The 19,381-nt window shown below is 46.8% G+C and overlaps 5 protein-coding genes across 5 annotated transcripts; all 5 read right to left on the reverse strand.

Annotated features, from left to right (window-relative positions):
- Positions 1-496: 496 nt before the first annotated feature.
- Positions 497-4,053, reverse strand: F5891DRAFT_1187471 (uncharacterized protein; the record flags this gene model as incomplete). The annotated part of the gene is made up of 5 exons (XM_041366848.1): positions 497-688; positions 743-891; positions 949-2,577; positions 3,081-3,692; positions 3,741-4,053. The coding sequence occupies 5 exons, from the start codon at positions 4,051-4,053 to the stop codon at positions 497-499; spliced, it is 2,895 nt and encodes a 964-aa protein (XP_041227175.1).
- A 162-nt stretch (positions 4,054-4,215) lies between these two features.
- On the reverse strand, positions 4,216-6,332 carry F5891DRAFT_950324 (uncharacterized protein; the record flags this gene model as incomplete). Its single annotated transcript, XM_041374943.1, has 4 exons — positions 4,216-4,290; positions 5,080-5,739; positions 5,793-5,888; positions 6,132-6,332. Coding segments are annotated over 4 exons (1,032 nt in total), but the record flags the coding sequence as incomplete, so codon positions are not given.
- Positions 6,333-8,738: 2,406 nt separating this feature from the next.
- F5891DRAFT_1187473 (uncharacterized protein) lies at positions 8,739-11,517 on the reverse strand (the record flags this gene model as incomplete). The annotated part of the gene is made up of 12 exons (XM_041366849.1): positions 8,739-9,179; positions 9,237-9,313; positions 9,369-9,381; positions 9,439-9,843; positions 9,896-10,340; positions 10,397-10,503; positions 10,555-10,654; positions 10,716-10,760; positions 10,810-10,920; positions 10,973-11,145; positions 11,219-11,355; positions 11,415-11,517. The coding sequence occupies 12 exons, from the start codon at positions 11,515-11,517 to the stop codon at positions 8,739-8,741; spliced, it is 2,157 nt and encodes a 718-aa protein (XP_041227177.1).
- Positions 11,518-11,855: 338 nt separating this feature from the next.
- On the reverse strand, positions 11,856-12,425 carry F5891DRAFT_950345 (uncharacterized protein; the record flags this gene model as incomplete). The annotated part of the gene is made up of 1 exon (XM_041374947.1): positions 11,856-12,425. The coding sequence occupies one exon, from the start codon at positions 12,423-12,425 to the stop codon at positions 11,856-11,858; it is 570 nt and encodes a 189-aa protein (XP_041227178.1).
- A 2,343-nt stretch (positions 12,426-14,768) lies between these two features.
- On the reverse strand, positions 14,769-18,372 carry F5891DRAFT_979420 (uncharacterized protein; the record flags this gene model as incomplete). Its single annotated transcript, XM_041376885.1, has 10 exons — positions 14,769-14,991; positions 15,888-16,417; positions 16,471-16,863; positions 16,912-17,117; positions 17,176-17,349; positions 17,415-17,548; positions 17,586-17,714; positions 17,763-18,142; positions 18,195-18,276; positions 18,362-18,372. The coding sequence occupies 10 exons, from the start codon at positions 18,370-18,372 to the stop codon at positions 14,769-14,771; spliced, it is 2,262 nt and encodes a 753-aa protein (XP_041227179.1).
- Positions 18,373-19,381: the final 1,009 nt, after the last annotated feature.

The following is a 19,381-nucleotide window of genomic DNA, read 5'->3' on the forward strand; positions in this document are numbered from 1 at the left end:
CTTCTCTGTCTAGTATCTCATCTAGTAGTCCTCCTGGGCTGAGTCGTAGAAGCAAGTCGCTGTGAATGGCATGGGCCTGGCTGGCTTGATGAAGGCCATGGTGTGCCAGTGTGTGGAAGGGCCGAAGGACCTGCAGTGGGTTGAAGAGTTGCGGCTGAAGGACCTGCTGTGGATTGAAGAGTTGCAGGCTGGGAGGGAGCACAGGGCAGTGGGTCCAGGTCTGGTATTTCATCATCAAGTTTCACGATGAACGCGACAAGCATCTGAAATATGTGATCATGTACAATTGTTTCACTGGTGTCAATTTCCGTGAGGTGGATTCGACTGCGCCATTCATCAACTAGAGGTCTGAATTCTGAAAAATATTCGGAGACTCTGTCCATCAAAAAGTCGCCTTCGAATATGGCTCCCTTCTTAGACAAGAAAGTGGTAAGCAAACCACTGGCACCTAAGTTTTCATAGGTGTCTGACCATGGCATCACCAGCTTATCCCATGTCAGTGCGAGTATGCCATGTGCCCCCCATACTTGGCAACATATTCGAAAAAGATGTAAAACATGGACTCGAGGTCATCACACACGTGGTGTTTGATTGGGTGCAGCTGATTAGCGTCAGCAGTCTTTTTCATGGTCTCAGCATTCCTGCACATCATCTTGAGGACATGCATAGAGATGTACAGGATGATCCCCTAATAAAATAAGATTAACAGCCTGAGCGAGAACAGTAAACTCGAAATTCTTACAGTGCCAAATGAAATCGTAGAGGCCTTGCCTTTCTCTATAAATCCAGCATGATAGAAATCAATGAAGTACCCGATACCCTCATAGATGATGAAATTGTTCGGGCTGAGGTCCCCATGTAGAATTCCACGTTTGACCATGAGTCTATGAGCTAAAATTATAACATTGTTACACTTGAATTTGACATGTCGAACTGAACTGAACTCACCAACGACAAAGTCACGAAAAGCACAGATCAGCTCCTTTCTAGAGCTGAAATCTGACAGCAGCTCTCCACAAGGGGTCATGACAATCCGCCAGTGAAATTGATTGCAGAACCTGTGATCATCCCTATCCTCTGGGTTGAACTGCTGGTAGCGATTATGAATCCACGCTGTGCAGTCGGGCTCCCCATTGCACATGACATCCCAATGATCCATGAGTTCAATGACATTCGGAATGCCCTTGACGCGCTCAAGGACATCCACTTCATGATACCTCTTTGCCTCAGGCACCCAGCAGTCCTTCATCACATAATCCTTCCCGTCTGGGTTGGTAGGATCTCTGATACAATAACAAACAGTCCTGTGACAGAAAAAACCCTGACTTTTCCATAAAGTGTCCATGATCAAGTAAGTTTTACCGCTGTTGTTAATTACCCATCCTTTTGCCCCCACAGCGAGAGAGGGATGAGTACCCTGACAATCAGGGATGCACATATGGATGGTTGGGTTGAGGCCCAAGTACTGCGGGTCGGCTAATGCAGTTGTGGCTACTGCCTCAGTAACACATATGGGAAATTTATGGATTGGGGTCGGAAGGGATATGATGAGCCCCAAGCAGTCAAAATAATGGGCATGAAGGTCATCTGTGCAAATAGAGTAAGCAAGAACGAAACAACGCCAGGGTTGCTCTTGCATGATGAGGTACGCTTTGGTGGCAGATCTCCAATACACCGCTAAGTCATGCATTACAGTGAGGTTGCTAGAAGTGTGTTCCATGAAGCTCAAGACGTCAGCCCATGTTTTTTCCCGATGTTTGTTCTTGTAATAGAACAGGGCTACATCCGGCTTCTGAGCATTGTATGGGTCTTGTATGGGAGAGTTGGCAAACTCTGCAGACCAGTACCGCTCAATAGGCGAAATCTCAAAGGGAAGTTTCATTGGGTATCCGCTTCGATTGCGCAGGGCCCACTGAATGGCATGGAATAGGTACTGTAAGTCTCTCTCTGTCAAACGCTTCTTTCGTTTCCTCTTTGATCCTGTATTTTCACTGCCCTTGTATTCGTCGTCACTCCAGGTGCCATCAGTCCCTTGGGAAAAGATTGTTGAACCATGAGAATCCAAACCCTCAACTTCTTCATCCGAGTCAATCAAGTCAGTGGCATCTGTATCAATGCTCTCTGGGTCCTTCGTCTTGCTCTTTTTCCTCCAGTTGAAATTCCACTTTTTTTGGGTGTATACTGATGAACCATCCTTTTTATGGTACTTGATCTTGTTGATGTGTTGTAACTGAAGGGAGGATGTTCGGATGAGCTCACAAAAGATGGAATCAGTGAATTTCATCTTCTTAAGATTAGACTCGTCAATAACTTTGCCATCAAGCTCTGATCTCAGAAGACCTTTGACAGTACTAACGGTGCGTCCGCCTATAGGTGGAAAACCTGCAGAGCTAAGTGAAGCCCCACAAAGGTAAAGGTCAAATGATGTGGCATCCTCAGGAAGTTTGAACAATGAGGTGGTTGCCATTGGCAGTTTGCAAGATGACTCTGAATTAGACAGTGTGCTGCAGAGTGGTGTCTGGTAGGAGCTAGTATCAGTATGCTGGTGTGGTGCATCAGGGTGCGTCTCAGGAGGCTCTGTCACCCTTGTCAAAGCATGCTGAAGATCTGATTCCATCAATTCTACATGCCATACATGCAATTTAAATGTGAAACGCTCAATAAAAGTAAAAGGTATCTATCCTTATGAGAGGGCATCATATATTTGCTTGTCAAAGTACTTATTCAAGAAAAAGGATGAATGATAATGAGTAGAATTTGCCTTCGTAAACCGCGCATCTGCCACAGGATTAAGTTGAGGAATGATGTGGATAAATGCACGAAGTTGGCCAAGGGGTACTATATCACCTACTGGGGCACCATCGGCATGTTTAGCGTGTTTCAATACATGCATCTCAGTGACCGGGTCAATCACACCCATTTTGAAACTATGTACATAACACAAATATTGATCATGCCATGTAATGCATGAACGTCGCCAGGGAACCAGGCGCATTATGAGCTGCAATTTGCAAACTTGGTTCCCTTCAAAAATGGGGGGTCACAATAAGCAAGATTAATATCAACACAAGCAAACTCACCCATCAACCCTGATTTGGGCCAATCATAGGCTTGATCAACATTGATGAGGACAGCATCCCATTGGCCTTTTGGCCACCCACTGATAGGAGATGGGGGGGAGGCATGCACAGTCTGTGCGGGCAGAATAACACTGGCATTGTGGAAAGAAACTTGTTGCAAACAAACAACATGCCATACTTGAATATGTTCAAAAGGAAGAGTCAAGGGACGGTCGATTAGTGATCTTCTTGGAACTCCCAATCCATGACCTGCTTCTCCATTCCTCGTGTTACATTGCAAGAAGTCGGAAAGAACCTGGCGTAAATCTGGTATGTTAAAATCATCAGTGACCTCGTCAATTTTCAGCCCAGTATGAGTAGGGAAAAAATTAAGATGGATAGTGGTGGAGGCAGCAACAAATGTCCGGGGAGGGTGAGGAATATTATCACGCCTCGTGGCAACCAATTGCCTTGCTTTGCTAAAGTATTTGGTAGTGATGCACGTATGGTTCAGCTCTTCCAAGAGCGCAGTTCGTGGGTCCGTCAGTTCATCACAATCTTCATCGTCTTCTTCATCCACCTCATTCTCAAGGAATTCTTCCGAGTTGGAATGAGCGCAAGAACTCTTCAGTGCTGTAGCAATCGTGAACCGTCACAGCTTCTCCTGGCGATCTAAATGACGACAGATTTGAGGATCATAGTCGTTGTTATTGGTGTGCCGCACAGGGTCCTTGATTTTGGATATGTGGGCATGCTCAGTGGTGTCTGCAGACCATTGGATGAGGGCACCAACTTTGCGTGAGCTGGCAGTAATGCTCTGCATAAGTTCGAGCTTGGGTATGAACAAATTGTCGATAGGCTTCTTCGTGCCCATCCGAGCGCCTAGGGAGAGGATAATGTCTTTATTTTCATGAAAGATCGAGAGTGATCTGTCAATACGCACTAGCAAGTTCTCATCAGGCAAAGGAGACTGTGCCATGTACTGGACGTCCATAAGAGCACAGATTGCGACCACAAATCGACGAGGGGCTGCACCGGCAATCAGGCCGATAATGTAACACTGAATATCTCGGTGCACCCTGCCCGTGACTTGCTTCAATTTCGAAATTCCGCCATGAAAGTGGCGATAGCCTACAGTAGGCTGTAATATTGATATGCGAAAGTCTAATTCCTGCGCTCCAACAACTATAAGGCACCACTGGAGATCATGATCATTGTAGAAACAACAATACTGTGAGGTGCGAACAAGGCTCCTGGCTGTATCTGTAAATGTTGTAGGGTCGTGTGTTGCCTAGTCTGCTATACTTGTGGCAGCAAGTGCATTCGACCCTAAAGGGGAAGCAAGTGCAGCAAGGATCTAGAAGTGTGCGCTAAAGTGAAGCACGAGAAAGCACAGATGCACGCAAGGCACGAAGGCGCGGGAACGCGTGCGTGTGCTGCGCGAAGCGCGTGTATGTGGAAATGAGAGAGTGTAAGAATAAGTTTGCTTAAGTGATGATTTGATGTAAGACAAGAGAAGAGGGATGCGAAGTGTAGACAAATAGATTTCTACTATGTTCTACTAAGTAGTAAATGGGTAGTAACTGGTAAGTAAAGTGAGAGGTGAAGTAAGGTAAGGTGAAAAGTGAGTAATGGTATGTACTGCTGGCGCTTATATAGCACCTAAGTGCTGTCATGCAGAGCCGAAGCGCTACCAAGTAGGTATGTAGAGATATATATAAGTAAGGGTCCATGATAAAAATAAGGTGGAACAATATACAAATGAGAGAAACGGAAATATACGCACTAGAGAACTTGGAGGACAGTGGATGGATGCATCTGGATGGTTGGCGCTATAGGGTGCTCAAGCTCGGGAATACGCGCGTGCATATACATCGCGAAGCGCAGGAAGTGTGCGTGGGAAAGCTGCACCTCATATAGGGATAGCTGCAGGTAGCACACAGAGTGATGCTGTGAGTTCATGCTGTATACTCCCTAGGGAAAAGTGCCATATCAGACCATGAGGGGCATGATTCTCTACATCGTAAAACTCCTTGTGCCAGTGATGCAAAGGTTCAGGAGTTAAAAAGACTGATGGATCAGCGAGCAGCCAGTCCTTCCAGAAAGGAGAGTGGACACCATTTAGTCGGTATTCCTCGCATGCTTGGAAGTAAGCTTCAAGGTCATCAGGATCAACTGTTATGCTATCGAGCTGTTCCAGGGTGATAGAGTGTGTGCGCTCAGGGTGTCGAAAGTCGTCCCCAAACTCCAGATATGATGCTAAGGTAAACAGCAAAGTTTTCCTGCACACGCATGCAAGCATACATGCCTCCGGAGTATCGACAATATACGCTGCAAGACGCGTAAAACAGTGGCGCACATTTCCCACTGGGTTGGACATCATGATTCCGATTTCAGCAGCTATCATAAGGGGTTTCAGAACTATGGAAAGACACTCATGCATAAGGTGATCTTCTAGCATGCCCCGCATCCATTGTTTGGGATACAAGTACTCCAGGATAGGGACAAGAGCTGTGAGCAGAAAAGCCCTGGATGAGAGCTTGGTGCGAGTGCTCATGCGAATGTTAGCGAGGCCCAAAAGGAGCAGATGAGCGACTCTGGCACCAGTCATATTGGTAATATTTGTTTTGTCCAAAGAAAGCACAGTGCCCAGGACTGCTGCACCTCTGTGGAGCTGGTCCTGTAGTTCTTATGATGAGACAACATGAATATTGACACACAAACTGTACATACCTGGATCTCCCATGCAGAGTCACTTGTCAACCACTCTGAGTATACACGAAGAAGCCGCGCCGATGTCATGTAAACGCGGCAAGGGACAAAATCCAGCTGGTCATGAAAAAGGGGGTTACTGAAGAGACTTTCCAAACATTCCATGGCATCCCTCCAAAACAATTGGATAGGACTTTTTGTGGGATTGAGCGAAGGAATGGTTTGACACTTCCAGCTTGGTCCCTTCGGCAGCATCTCAGCACGGCTTCACAATTCTTTAGCATTGCGGAATGACAATTTCAACTGAAGGATCTACAAATACTGTCAGAAAACGTCAGCACTTGTGGAAAGGACATGCACCATATGGAGTCCCAGAAACTGGTTAATTGCTGCCATACTGAGGGGAGAACGCAGGAGAAAATCAGCGACTTCCCACTCTTCCCTTGATGCAAAAGGGTAGAAGAGGTTTTCTTTCCTGTGTTCTGCATATTCATCAGCATCAAAAAGATCCAGAAAGGTCACACCATCCCGAGCATAACAAGTTCCTGCACCTTCATACATCTCCACCTCTGATAACTCTCCCTCATCCTGGAAATGGGCTCCGCCAAAGTCAATGTTCATCATCTCATCCTCAGTATTAAATTGCGGGATGTCCAAGCCCAACATTGGTTGAGGTTGACCTTGAGATTGCTGTGAAGGATCCAACTCAGCAAACTGTAAGATATCGACCATATCGCGAGTAGAACTGTGACACGATGTCTGAGGCTGGCTGAGGTGTCGAGTGACACTAGATTCCTTGGTGAATACTTTGCCACACTTTGGACATATTGGCACTGACATAAGTGAAACTAATATTGACCGATGCACAGACTAATAAGTCTCACACATCACTCCGACATATCACATTGGTGTCACATCATCATACTTACTAGATATTGTCCATATTGCCACCAGTGCTCGCAATGCAAACCTCCAATGTTAACTCTATGGCCTTTTCGCACTGTTCCCGGGCCTCTCACAGTTCATCAGTTTCTTCTTGAAGTTCCTCTTTCAATTCTGAACTTTCTCCTCATTTTCCATCCTCCCATCATCATGAGGAAGTCTCTCCATATTCTCGGTCCAAACAAAGTTCATCTTTTCTGCGACAATCGCAGCTCGTCAAAGAGGAAGATAGCTTCCCCATATTGATGCACTTTGTGAGTTGTTATCCGCTAATCACTTCAATGCTTCGTCATTCTTATATGCCTTTGGTACTGGCAGGAATGAGACTCCACATCACTCGACCAAGCAGAGGAAGACAATCATTCTGACCTCGCACTCAAAGCAGCTCAAGCTAAATATAAAGTTTGCCAGGCTCAAAAGCACCTGGCAGATTGTATTTTGGAACACCATCAGATACTTACATGTCTCTGCTGTCGTTGTGCAGAGGCCACAAATACACACTTATTATTAGCTGATCTCAATGTTGGGCGCTTGCATCTAGAGCGAAGAAAAGATGGTGTCGCAACATTCATTCGAACATAATTGGTAGTATGCTTCCAGTTTGCAGTGTTCTTGTGCATGCACACTGACAAGTTCTCTTAATCACAGCTTAATAGTGTTGTAAATATTTTTGTCTTTGCATGTCAATACTTCATAAATGTTAATAAAGACCATGTTTGTATTTTCGTACACAAGTCTTACCATTTGTACAGTTTGTATGTCTGTGCGTCTGTGCTACTTGTGTGCTTGTCAAGTTTGTTCCCAATTTTTGATTATTTGCTTGTGTCTTCTGCAATGTGTATATGGCCTTGTGTGGGTTTGTGTGGATTTGTCACTAAATTAATAGTTTGCTGATGTAAATCATTGTTACTGGTTCACTGATACAATGTGGAGACTGTGATCATCACACGTGTTTTCATTGTACCATGGCTTCTGTAGGACAGTCAGATCAAATCAATTATGTGGCTTCATGAGGTCTTGATTCACCTCTACCTGCCCAGTGAAATGGTGAAAGAACAATTATGAAGCTGGACAAGTGGGACCACATGGGAGGTTTCATAGAAACATTCAAACTCGATCATTTTCATGTTGCTACGCCAACCCCCCCAACCCAGTGGCCAATGGCTGCGTGCCCCAGAATGGCCCCAGATTCTTCCATAATCCTACACATTAATTCTGTACAACCCCACTCTACGTTCATTACTTGTCAGCAACTTTCTTCCGAGATGGTGTTAGCGGGGGGTTAACCCCTCCCATTCCAGTGTTATTCTTTGGCAACCTTCTTGAGTGACCCTCAGGCCCCTATGACTGCACATCCTACGGCTCACATTGCACCAGCGCCTTCTAGTGCCAGCAGCTGACATTGCATGGGAATGCAGCTTATGTGGGATATTCCTTGTTAAGGGCGATTCTTGACACAAGTTGCAGGAGAGTGTGAACCGGAGACATCGGCTGAACTCATGGGCGGCATGTGGTGTACACTTGATTGTGATATCCATTTATTTTTAACTTCGGGTTTTCACCCGACTGAAGCCGAGTAGGCCTCTACCACGTGGCCATGAGGTCCCAGGACCTGGTCCCATTGCTTATGAGATTGACTAAGCTCCCACTAGAGCTGGGCTAGCCATGCTAATGTCACATGACATCAGTCGACATTGGTTGGGCAACTTCCTCATATGAAGGGGTGGACCATTTTGGTGTCATGTGACACCAAAATGGTCCTGCATGTGCAGGACCATTCTCAAGACCATTCTAAATAGTCACATGACGTATGTATGGTTGAAAAGGAGAAGGGGGGGGACAGTACCATGCTGGCGCTGTGGGAATGGGGGAAGGAGGAGCGTGAAAAGCAAAGTGAGGAGATAGATAGTGTAATGTACAAAATCTACCTGAATAATTAGTAGCGAGGGGGGAAAGGAAACAATGAGTAACTAAGGAACCAAAGCAAGAGCGCGTTTGAATTGCAAGATGTAAAAAAAAATAATACTACGAGTCCCAGTGCTCCTGGAGATACTCGACACAAAGATGCTTGATGCTGTTGTGCACAGTCAGCAGCGCGTCTGGCGTCGACTTGTCGATCTCGAGCTCCTCATATAGCTTGAAGAGCACCATGCCTTCTTCGAGTGTCATGGACCGATCAAGCAGCATCATTGTGAATGCCTCCTGCTCGAGGGCAGGGCTTTCACCAGATGGCCGGAGGAAGACTTGCTTGTAAATTTGCTTGACGGTTTCGAGGAAGGCACGCGGATGGAAGTGCTTGCCTTCAGAAAAAATGCCAAGTGGCTGTGGCCAGGGTGGAGGCGGCTCATTCTTGGACACCTGTTTGGTGCTGTCAGCGCAAAAACCATGTCTGTGGTTGTACCCCAAGTTCTCGGGACTGGGGTACATGATGGTCTGGCAGCGGGAGCACATATGTGCCTTGTGAAGCTGTAGATAGAGAGTGTAAGTGAATGAATACAAAAATTTTGAGAAATACTTGCGCACCTTCTTGCCAGGCTTGGCCTTGATGAGCTCGATGACATGACAGTGCCTTCTCCAGAATGTTTCCGAACCTGAGCAAGCTGTATTGTAGTCATTAGTGCATGAAATGAGATTCCAGTGAGCAGCTGAACTCACACTTGAAGTCATTCTTTGCTACACAGTTCATCACGGCTACCTTGATCTCGCCGAGTTTTCAGAGAAGAACCTGGCGGTTCTTCTTCACCGTTTTGAGCCCAATAGCGCGGTTCTTCTCCTTGAGACAGCAGTTGTAGGTCTCCGTAGCTACAGCCCACTGTCTGGGTGTCATCTTGAAAGAAATCCACGTGCACTCGGCCCTCAAGTCCATGAACAAATGAAACTCGACATCACCAGATATTTGCATGGCGCAAGCATCAATCCTTGTCACGATTGTGAAGAAATGTTGAGACCAGGTCATCCCAGGAGGCCTCAGGATGGGCGTGAAAATGTTTGCGGTGTCCTCGTGTTGAGGTTGGCTGGGAGTGCCGACGCTGGTGGCCATCAGTGGCCGTGAGAGAGCTTTTGAGTATGGCAGTCTGCTCCTGGGCTTGAGGAAGTGGTCCAAGGTGGCTGGTGGAATCCCCTGTGAAGCCTGTGATGCGTGTCAGTAAAGAATAAGAGGATTTGGAGGTGGGGAATGCAACTTCTGTGGGCGTGGCAGTCAAATGCCGCATAATTTTGCGGGGCAGCAGCTCATTAGTTTCACTGTTGGAGATGACAATGGTGTCATCATCCGCCTTGCGCTTCCTCACTGCTTGAGGCTGAGCATCTGTTTTGATGCTGGAAACTGGGGTGGCATGAGGGTGCGCCAGCAAGGGCCCAGCCTGTGAAAGAGGCATAGAGAGGAGCTGTGGGTTGATGTCAAATTCTTCAAGGATTTCAGCCCTCGTTGACTGCAGGATAAGGTCCACTGTGTCACCGTCATCGCTGAGCGCCTCGAGCAGCTTGTTTCTGGACATTTTGAGATTGACTGGTGAGTCTTTGGCCTTGACGTCGAGTAACCCGCCAAATGTGGAGGCGAAGCTCAATTCAATGAGCCCAAAGTGCTCATTTGATGGCACATCTTGGAGCTCTGGTAGGCAGCATGCACTAATGGTCTTCTCCTCGAGTCAGAGATTGTTGAAGAGCTTTGCGATTCCATCCACAAGGTGTACATGGTGTGAGCTGTGGGTGGATGAGAGGAAGTCTGACTTTGTTGCCCTTGAGAAGGTGACACAAATGTTGCAGCGGAGGATGAAGTCATGGCAGAGCGCTGTGAAGGTCACAATCCCACTGGTGTGCACTCGCTGAAGCAAGTTCCAACCTTTGTGGGAGCCCTCCACATGACTTCCATCTGTCCAGATGTCTTGCTGTGGATGCTCGAGGCACCCTTTATGCACATGCTTAAGCTGCTCTTCGTGAACCTAAGTAAAAAATAATGTGGTCAGTGTTTTGAAACAGGCTTTGTATGTTACAAGGACTTACCTTGCGTGCCCCCACTGACCATACCGTACCTTCGCATGACCATTTCTCAACTATGGAGGTGAGTCTTGTCTCTTGCTTGTGTCAGTCCCAATACTTTGCTGGGCTCCCTCCTTCAGCGTGCTTCTTCAGTATGCATGCAGAGACCTCTGCAACGACTTCCTTCTGGTAAGGGTTCTTTGAAGGATTGAGGATTACAGTTGGGTATCTTATTGTGAGGGTTAGATTAGCTCAGAGAATAGTGTACTAGTAGCACTGACCTCATAATAAAATGCCACACATCCAGTTTCATGGTAGCACCAGGGAAAACAATGGTGACTGTGCTGCGCACATGGCAGCAATTGTCAGCAACAAAGATTTCTGGTGGAGGGACATCGAGTGCATCACAGTGTGTCTTGAGGCCTTGAAGGAGTTCACTTATCTCAGTGTTTGACTGGCCATGACAGAATCACTAGTAATATTATTGAGTCAGTTTCACATGCTCAGATGCACTCAAATTGACTCACCCAGCCAACAATCTCCCCATTCTCATTCATCAGACTGATTATCCCACCCTTCAGGACCCTCAACTTCTTCTTCTCTCGGCTCGTTACAGTTGCTTTTGTTGCAGCACGGAAGGTGTTGTCAAATGATATGCTCACACCTGCGCATAAGATTTTAAGGTCAGTTTTGAAAACCAAACAAAGTATGAAATGTTCTCACCTGAGAGTGTGCGAAGGTATTCTTCTGACTCACTTTCCCTGTGTTGCTGAGACAAAGTCCTGGAAGACCTCACTGACCATGTCATTTGAGATAGGTCTGTCATTGTAGTTGTTTACGTCATATGGATCTGAGAATAGCCAAAGCGGGTTGGGACTGAAAAAGTCCATTCCATGTCACGTCGTTCGACAGGATTTTCAAGCTTGAAGATAGCTGAGCTTGTGCCTGTGGTACTCGAAAAGATGCAGTTCTTTAAGGTGCGTCAGATCACTGGCATTTGAGAGATGGACTAGTGCTACTTACATCAGATGTTTTCAGCAAGAGATCCTGCTGTGGATGATGGGCACATTTCGACTAGTAGATTGAACAAGTCCCGTGTAACCGCGCATCTGTGGAAGAACACTGGTATGTCACCTGCCCCAGCCTAGCATAAGAACTCAGCAATCAGACTGAACTAAGGAGCCCACCAGGAATGGACCGGTGGGGCCAGCTGCCCCAAAAGTCAGGGTTAGTTGTTGCGAAGCAATATCCTTTGAGGTCAGTCTTGATGCTGCATCCATTGTCCAAGTCGCTATGCTCATGCTCATGTTCCTTTCTTGTCGCATCATTTTTGCAGTTCTCACAACGAAGCTGCATACATATCACAGCCTCGTCAACCATCAAACCATGGACATTGCGAGGACCTGTGCCGGTCCATCCATCCCACTGAACATTATCAGTACCATTGCATTGCGGACACTTGACAACTTCGGGATAGTAGAACAGATGGATGGCACAAAGTGCTTTCAGGTATAAGATCTCGGGGTTGATGGCTGGCTCAGATTGATTTTGCTTCCGGGCATGTAGGTAAGACGGTGGCAGAAAACAAGGGCTGAGGATAGGAACCTTGCTGTCTAGGCATGGTCGTGCAAGTGCCTTTGTTGACCAAGTGCGTGTCTTGTCTGATATATAGTTGATATACCTGACTACCTCCGCCTCCCATTCATACTGGCGTCGTGGACATGGATTTGTCATGCATGCAGTCGCATGTCCAGTCCACGACTCAACACATTTTTTGACCTGTGTTGATGCTCAGGTCAGTTCCTCTTTGTTTTCACATAGTCCTAGCATCCTTCTGCCTGCTTACTGCGCTGTTCCAGCTTGCTTCAAACTTTTTCTGCGAATTCTTCGGCTCCAGCACTAACAGAAGTTTGCAAACCACATCCGGTTCATACACAGACATACCAGGAGGGCTAGTAGTTAACGTGTTTCTCTTGTCTAGGAAGGCTAGTAGTAGAAGGTCGCAGGAGGGGAAAGAGATTATGTACTAGTGTATGTATGGTTTTGTGGCAATTAGGGGTCTAGTCTCTCTCTTGTTCCACCACGCTAGTGTCTAGCAATTAACTCTATCTGACTATTTATGAAGTCAAGTCACCGTCCCATTGAAAATTTTCTCGCTTCCAGTGATTGGTGGGATGAAACAAATTGAATTTATTGGCTCAAGACTACTAAACAGTTCTACTAGTAGTTCAACAATGGCCCCGCACTTGCACCACGTCCCTTCCTCTGCGTCTACTCAGGCTCAGGCTGGGGGGAAAGCTACTGCTGTAATCAAAGATGAAGATAAAGAGAAAAGCATTGAGGTATTCAGTGGCAGTGGCACAGATGAGCACCTCATTCCAGGCCGATGAAGTTGGCTGGTCATGAAGGTACATGTGTACTGTGTTCGTAGAATTAGTGCTGGCCAGGAACACTTGTACTATACCTTCAGGCAGCACTGCTCCTACAGTAATGTACAATCAGGCTGGTCGGCTTGGTAGACTGTGTTCCGGCCGGGCAGTCCTACCTATACTGTCGGCCAGCATCACAACTACACCCATGTACTAGCCTGCTGGCCATACTGGTAAGGAGTGAGCCAGCCAGGTATACATGGCTGATGCCTCTGGCCAGCACTGCTACCACACAGGTAGAATGCATGCTGGCCGGGCAGTTCTGCTCCATGCCTTCGGCCAGCAGTGCTACTACATGGATGTACTAGCCTGCTGGCCGGGCTGGTAGGGGTGAGGCCAGCTGCAGTATGTAAAAACATGCTGGCCATCTTGGCAACAGGTATCCTGGCTAGGCATTCCTGCCCTATGCCTCCAGCCAGCACTGCTGGTACATTGATGTATTAGCCTGCTGGCCATCTTGGTAACACATTGTAGAAACAACAATCCAGATGGTGGTATTCTGAACTATGTGTTGGGTCTGCTTGCCTAAGCTGCTATGCTTGTAGTGACAAGTGCGTTCGACCCTAAAGGGGAAGCAAGTGCAGCAGAGATCTAGGGGTTGGTGCAAAAGGGTGCCGTTCGTCGGCCGACATAGAGTGCGGGAAAGTGTGAGAGGTGCGAGCATGAGAACGAAGCACTTAGGGCAGTCAATGCGCGGGAAGGTAGCGCTTGAGCAGCACGAAGCGCGGGAAAAGCGCAAGGTGGGTTTACAAGCAGAGGTTCATAATAGATGTTAAGGATGTTCTTATTGCCAATAGATACTGACTATGGCATGTGAAGGATGAGCTTTACACTGATAGTGAGGTGCAGGGAGCTTCTATATGATTCGATGATGTAAAATATGAACTACAGGTGCTTATATATGTCTAAAAATGTGCCCCTGAAGCGGAGCAGAAGCGAGTAGGTAAGGTATGTAATAAGGGTCCATGACATGAGAATTGAGCAATCATTAAAATAGAATATGGTCTGATATGGAGAAAATGATATGAACACGTACCAGCGAGGTTAGTTTGGACAATGGATGGACGTGCGACGTAGGGCGCTTCGAGCACGGGAATGCAGCGCTTGGGGTGGCCGATGCACGGGAAGGTAGCGCTCACTTGGCGCTTGGCGCGGGAGAGTTTCGCTTCACATAGGGAATGATTGGAAAGGTATTGGCACAAGTTGTGTATCAAACTGTACTCTGAGACAGGTCGCATATATAGCCTCTGCAAGGCCACAGAGATATCAGTCTCTACAATGTATCTTGGCCGGGCATACCTGGTGTATTTGCCAGCCTGGTAGAATGTATGTCGGCCAGGCAGTCCTACCCTATGCCTCCAGCCAGCACTGCTACTACAATCATGTACTAACATGCTGGCCGGCCTAGTAGCATGTTTCCCGGCCTGGTATACATGGCTGATGCAGTCGGCCAGCACTGCTACTACATTTATCTACTAACATGCTGGCCAGCCTGGTAGCATCATTCCCAGCTGGGTACACATGACTGAGCTACTACCATGCATTTGTATCTTGTTGAGTATGTATACTGGGACCAGCCAGCTTTAAGATAGAAATACAAACAATGAATTGCGGACACATGACAGCACAACAGTATGATAATGAAAGACTATTCTAAATCAGTTGCATAAGGCCTTCTTGGAGGGTTGTCTGGCTCTGACAGATCGTCGAACAAGGTCAGTTTTGGACTTCTTGGCAGGAGGTCCTGATACCCCTGACTTGCGTCTTTCTTCCCTTTCTTCTCTGCGACCACATGCTCTTCCTGTACCTGTTCCTCATCTGTGTCCTCCTCGACATCCCTGTGCTCTACAACATGCTGTTCTTCATCTTCCCTGTCCTTTTGACCGTCAGCAACCTGGTACATCTTCTGCAGATCCGCTGTAGAGACTCATGCCTCTCATGGTGTGATATGGCACCTTTCACTAGGGAGTTCATTGCATGAACTTGCAGCACCACTCAGTGTGCTATCCACAGCTATTCCTATATGAGGCACAGCTTTCCCACGCAACGCGCGCACCATTCCCACGCTTCGCGATGTATATGCGCACGCACTTTCCTGCGCTTGAGCACCCTATAGTGCCAGCCATCCAGAAGCATCCATCCACTGTCCACCAAGCCCTCTAGTGCGTATATTTCCATTTCTCTTATTAGCATATTGTTCCACCTCTATTTTTATCATGGACTCTCACTCATATATATCTTTACATACCTACTCGGTAGTGCTTCGGCTCCGCATGACAGCGCTTAGGCATATATAAGCGCCAGCAGTACATACTATTAACTACTTTTCACTTTTACCTTACTGGACCTCTCACTTTAACTACCCACTTACTACTTAGTAGAACATAGTAGAAATCTATTTGTCTACACTTCGCATCTCTCTTCTCTTGTCTTACATCATATCATCACTTAAGTAAGCTTATTCTTACTCTTTCTCATTTCCGCATACACGCGCGCACTTTCCCACACTTCGCGCAGCAAGCGCGTGCGTTCCCAGTGCCTTTGTGCCTTGCATGCACCTGTGCGCTTTCTCGCGCCTCACATTGGCTGACCTGGTAGCACTTTCAGTCCTTACCTCTAGATCTTCGCTGTACTTGCTTCCCTTTTAGGGTCGAATGCACTTGTCATCTCAAGAATAGCAGACTAGGCAATGCGCGACCTACAACATTTATAGATACAGTGAGGAGCCTCGTTCGTGCCTCGCTGTATTGTTATTTCTACACCGCACTCTCTTTCTCCAGCATCATGTTTGAATTCTCCAGCTTCTTCTTCGAGCTGCTGTCTTGTCTCCTCATTGTCCTGTTCAGCCATTTCTACCTCCTCCTCCTGTCCTCCACCCAACGCGTTCTGACCAAGCTCTTCAGGTACAGCTCTATAATGAACAACAGCTCCCTTGAGGTCCATATCCACCCTCGCATTGGACATGCACACTACCCCTCCCTTAGCTATGTTGAGGGTGTCCAAGATAAGGTCAAGGCATTTGATATCCAAGACAGAAGTACTAATGTAAGAAGGGATGTCAGAGGCGGCCTCATCGGCTTCATACTCAATGACACATTTGCATTCTCTTAGCAGCATACCAAGACCAAGGGCCACTCGCATGGCTGAAGCCGAGGCAGAGATCCTGGTAGATTTGATGATCTGCAAGAACTTGAGCAATTGATCATCTGAGTCGTGCACAGTCTTGGGAAGATATGATCTTTCCCAAGACCATGTTGCCCAGGTAGGCCATCCCTCTGGATGCTGAGAGGTTCGTTCCTTTCTTAGGTAAGTATCAAGTTTGACAGTTTAAATATAAATGGACCAGCTACCTTTTTCAAGTCCTTCATGGCCTCGACATAGTGCAGATACTCGCCATTGCTGCTGAGACCCCGTGAAAACAACATATGGTCCTTCATTGGCACAGCCGCAGGTGCCCCATGTTGAGCCAAGGATGGACAGCTAGTGAGCGCTTGCAAATGAGCTTCAGGAGCTGATAAAGACAGGTCATCATCTGAGCTGTCTGATTCTCCGGCCGGCATCTTTGTATGCTTTGTAGGCTGTGGGCTGGCCGACATGGTGAGGGAGGTGCAGTCAGCCGGCTGTTCAGGACACTTTGTAGACTGTGAGCTGGCTGGTTGCTCTGTACCAGCAGCAGATTGGGCAGGCAAGGACTGCTGTGCATTTTCTTCGTCAATTTCCATGTACATTTGTTTCTTTGCCTTCTTCATCGGAATAGCATTCGCCAGTCAGGCCTTGCTCAAGTCAGCAACCCTGCCACCATAAAAAACAACTAACTTCTCCTCTTCTGACCTTCTGAGATCCCAATGTCGCCAAAGCTTGTTCACCTCCGCCGCCCTCATGTGAGATGGATCCTTGAAGACAAAGTCCTTGGGGACACAATCCAGATCTACGTAGGTTGCAGGATCAGCGCTGATCACACCCCAAGGTACTGGCTTGTTGCTGCCGGTGAAGACTTCTACAAAACAGACACTCAAGTTGAGCTGTAGGAAAGTCAGAAACGCACATTTACTTACTATATGATGCATGAAAAATTTGATGAATTAATTCTTGTTGCCCCTTGAGGGGAACATCTGCATGCGAGGGTTGTTTTGCAAAGCCATCATTGTCCAAGACGACTTCAGGCAAGGATGGCTTCTCCTCCTCCTCCTCGGCGTCGTCATCATCGTCCTCATTGTCATCAGCAGGGTCTGATCATATTAAGTACATAAGTATTGAGTAGCATACACATGACCTGATAAATTGAAAAACTCACAAAATTCTTGCTTTGACCACTCCGAAAACTTTTTGAAGCTGTCGGCCACCCATTCCTTGTTGCCTCGTGAACTCACTGTGAAGGCCTTCTTGGACGTGACAGGTTCAGACTCGTGGCTTAACAAAAATGAGACCCTATAGTTTGAATTTGAAGCCAACAAAGAACACGTACATGGAGACACCCAAGGACATCTCCCCTGATTTCTTGTGGCTGATGAGCATGACGATTCGACATCCCATAGTACGAGCAATTTCCTGTGAAAAGTTGTCGAGGATTTTTTTGAGGTTCCTCTTTCGGTACCTAGCAATGTGTTATAGGAGAGATTGATTCAAAAAGGTAACAACTTACATTGCCTGAGATTCTGCAGGGGCACCTTCCTCATTCCATTTATCTTTGGCCTGCTGAACGTCCTTCTTTTGAGCAGGGGTCATATTATTAAACCACTTCCTGGCATGACCCATATGGTGCCTGATAGAATGAGTGATTCCCATCTTCTGTTGCTCTTCTTTGTCATAGTTGTCGATCTCCTGCCTGAAGAGCTTCTGGGTGATGTCCCAATCAGTAAGCTGCTTCTTGTAGAACAAAGCATCCTTGGGACGAGCATTAGCCTCTCTCTCTTCTGGGGACACACCAGACTGGTCTCCCTCCTGATCATTTCGTAATATATCCTCCTCTGCCCTTCGATCATTCTTGTCAGTGATGAACTGGAAATAATAATGTCTGATGGCCTTTGTATTATGTAGTGTTAGTAACATTGTGAACTCAAGCAAATGTCATTACCAATTTAAGGGCCTTTGGCAGATCCACAGGATCATTATGTGACTTGTGAACATCAACAATCATGTCTTGTACGTTACGGAGACTGACAGTGACACATTGATTGTGGATTGTTTGCCTTTAGGAAATCCTCCTTGTGCTCATCAAGGATTTCTTCAAATGATACTTACCAGTCAGACATTGAGGAATTTGGAAATATTAGCAGAGTGAGATTTATGCATGATGTAGATATGACCTTGGCCACAATATGTGAATTTTCAACAACGCGGCCATGTGCAATCAAACACGTATCAATCACCAAGACACAAACTGTTTGATTAAACTAATTCTAAATTGAAATGAAAAACACAGGTCAACAATGTAAGTAAGATGCGACCAAAAGAACACTTTGCAAAATCACTTCCGCCCCCTCTTTGCCGACCCTCTAGATGTGCCCTCCTCATTCTTGCGCTTGCCTTTGGTCAAAGAAGGGGGTGAATAAAATGTAGATGGCGACTGAAACCAACCGGACTTAGTGGTCCTTGCTGAGTTCACCATGAATCCCAGAGGTCTCTCGATGGTGAATTTGTGGGGTGGGAGCTTCTGGGCAGTACCGCAGTTGGAGTACTTACAAGAGTATACGTACTGTGTAACAGACAGCTCCGATGTTGCATCCGACTGAGGAGAGCCTAAGTGAACCGTTGTAGAAACAACAATACAGAGAGGAACAATGATGCTCCAAACTGTATCTAAAAAATGTTGTAGGTCGTGCGTTGCCTAGTCTGCGTTACTTGAGGAGACAAGCGCGTTCGACCCTAGGGGAAGCGAGTGCAGCAAGAATCTAGAAGTGTGCGCTGAAGCGAAGCATGAGAAAGCGCAGGTGCGCGCAAGGTGCGGGAACACACGCGCGTATTAGCGCGAAGCGCGGGAAAGAGCGCGTGCGTGTGCGGAAATGGTAGAGAGACTAAACTTAAGTGATGATATGATACAAGATAAGAGAAGAGTGATGCAAAGTGTAGACAAATAGACTTCTACTATGTTCTGCTAAGTAAATAGTGGGTGGTAACTAGTAAGTTGGGTGAAAAGTAAGTTAAGTAATAGTATGTACTGCTGGCGCTTATATAGCGCGCCTAAGCACGGTCATGCAGAGCCGAAGCGCTACCGAGTAGGTATGTAAAGATATATATGAGTGAGAATCCATGATAAAAATA

The sequence above is a fragment of the Suillus fuscotomentosus genome (assembly GCF_016647785.1).
Source record: "Suillus fuscotomentosus strain FC203 chromosome Unknown F5891scaffold_21, whole genome shotgun sequence".
In the NCBI taxonomy this organism is placed as follows: domain Eukaryota; kingdom Fungi; phylum Basidiomycota; class Agaricomycetes; order Boletales; family Suillaceae; genus Suillus; species Suillus fuscotomentosus.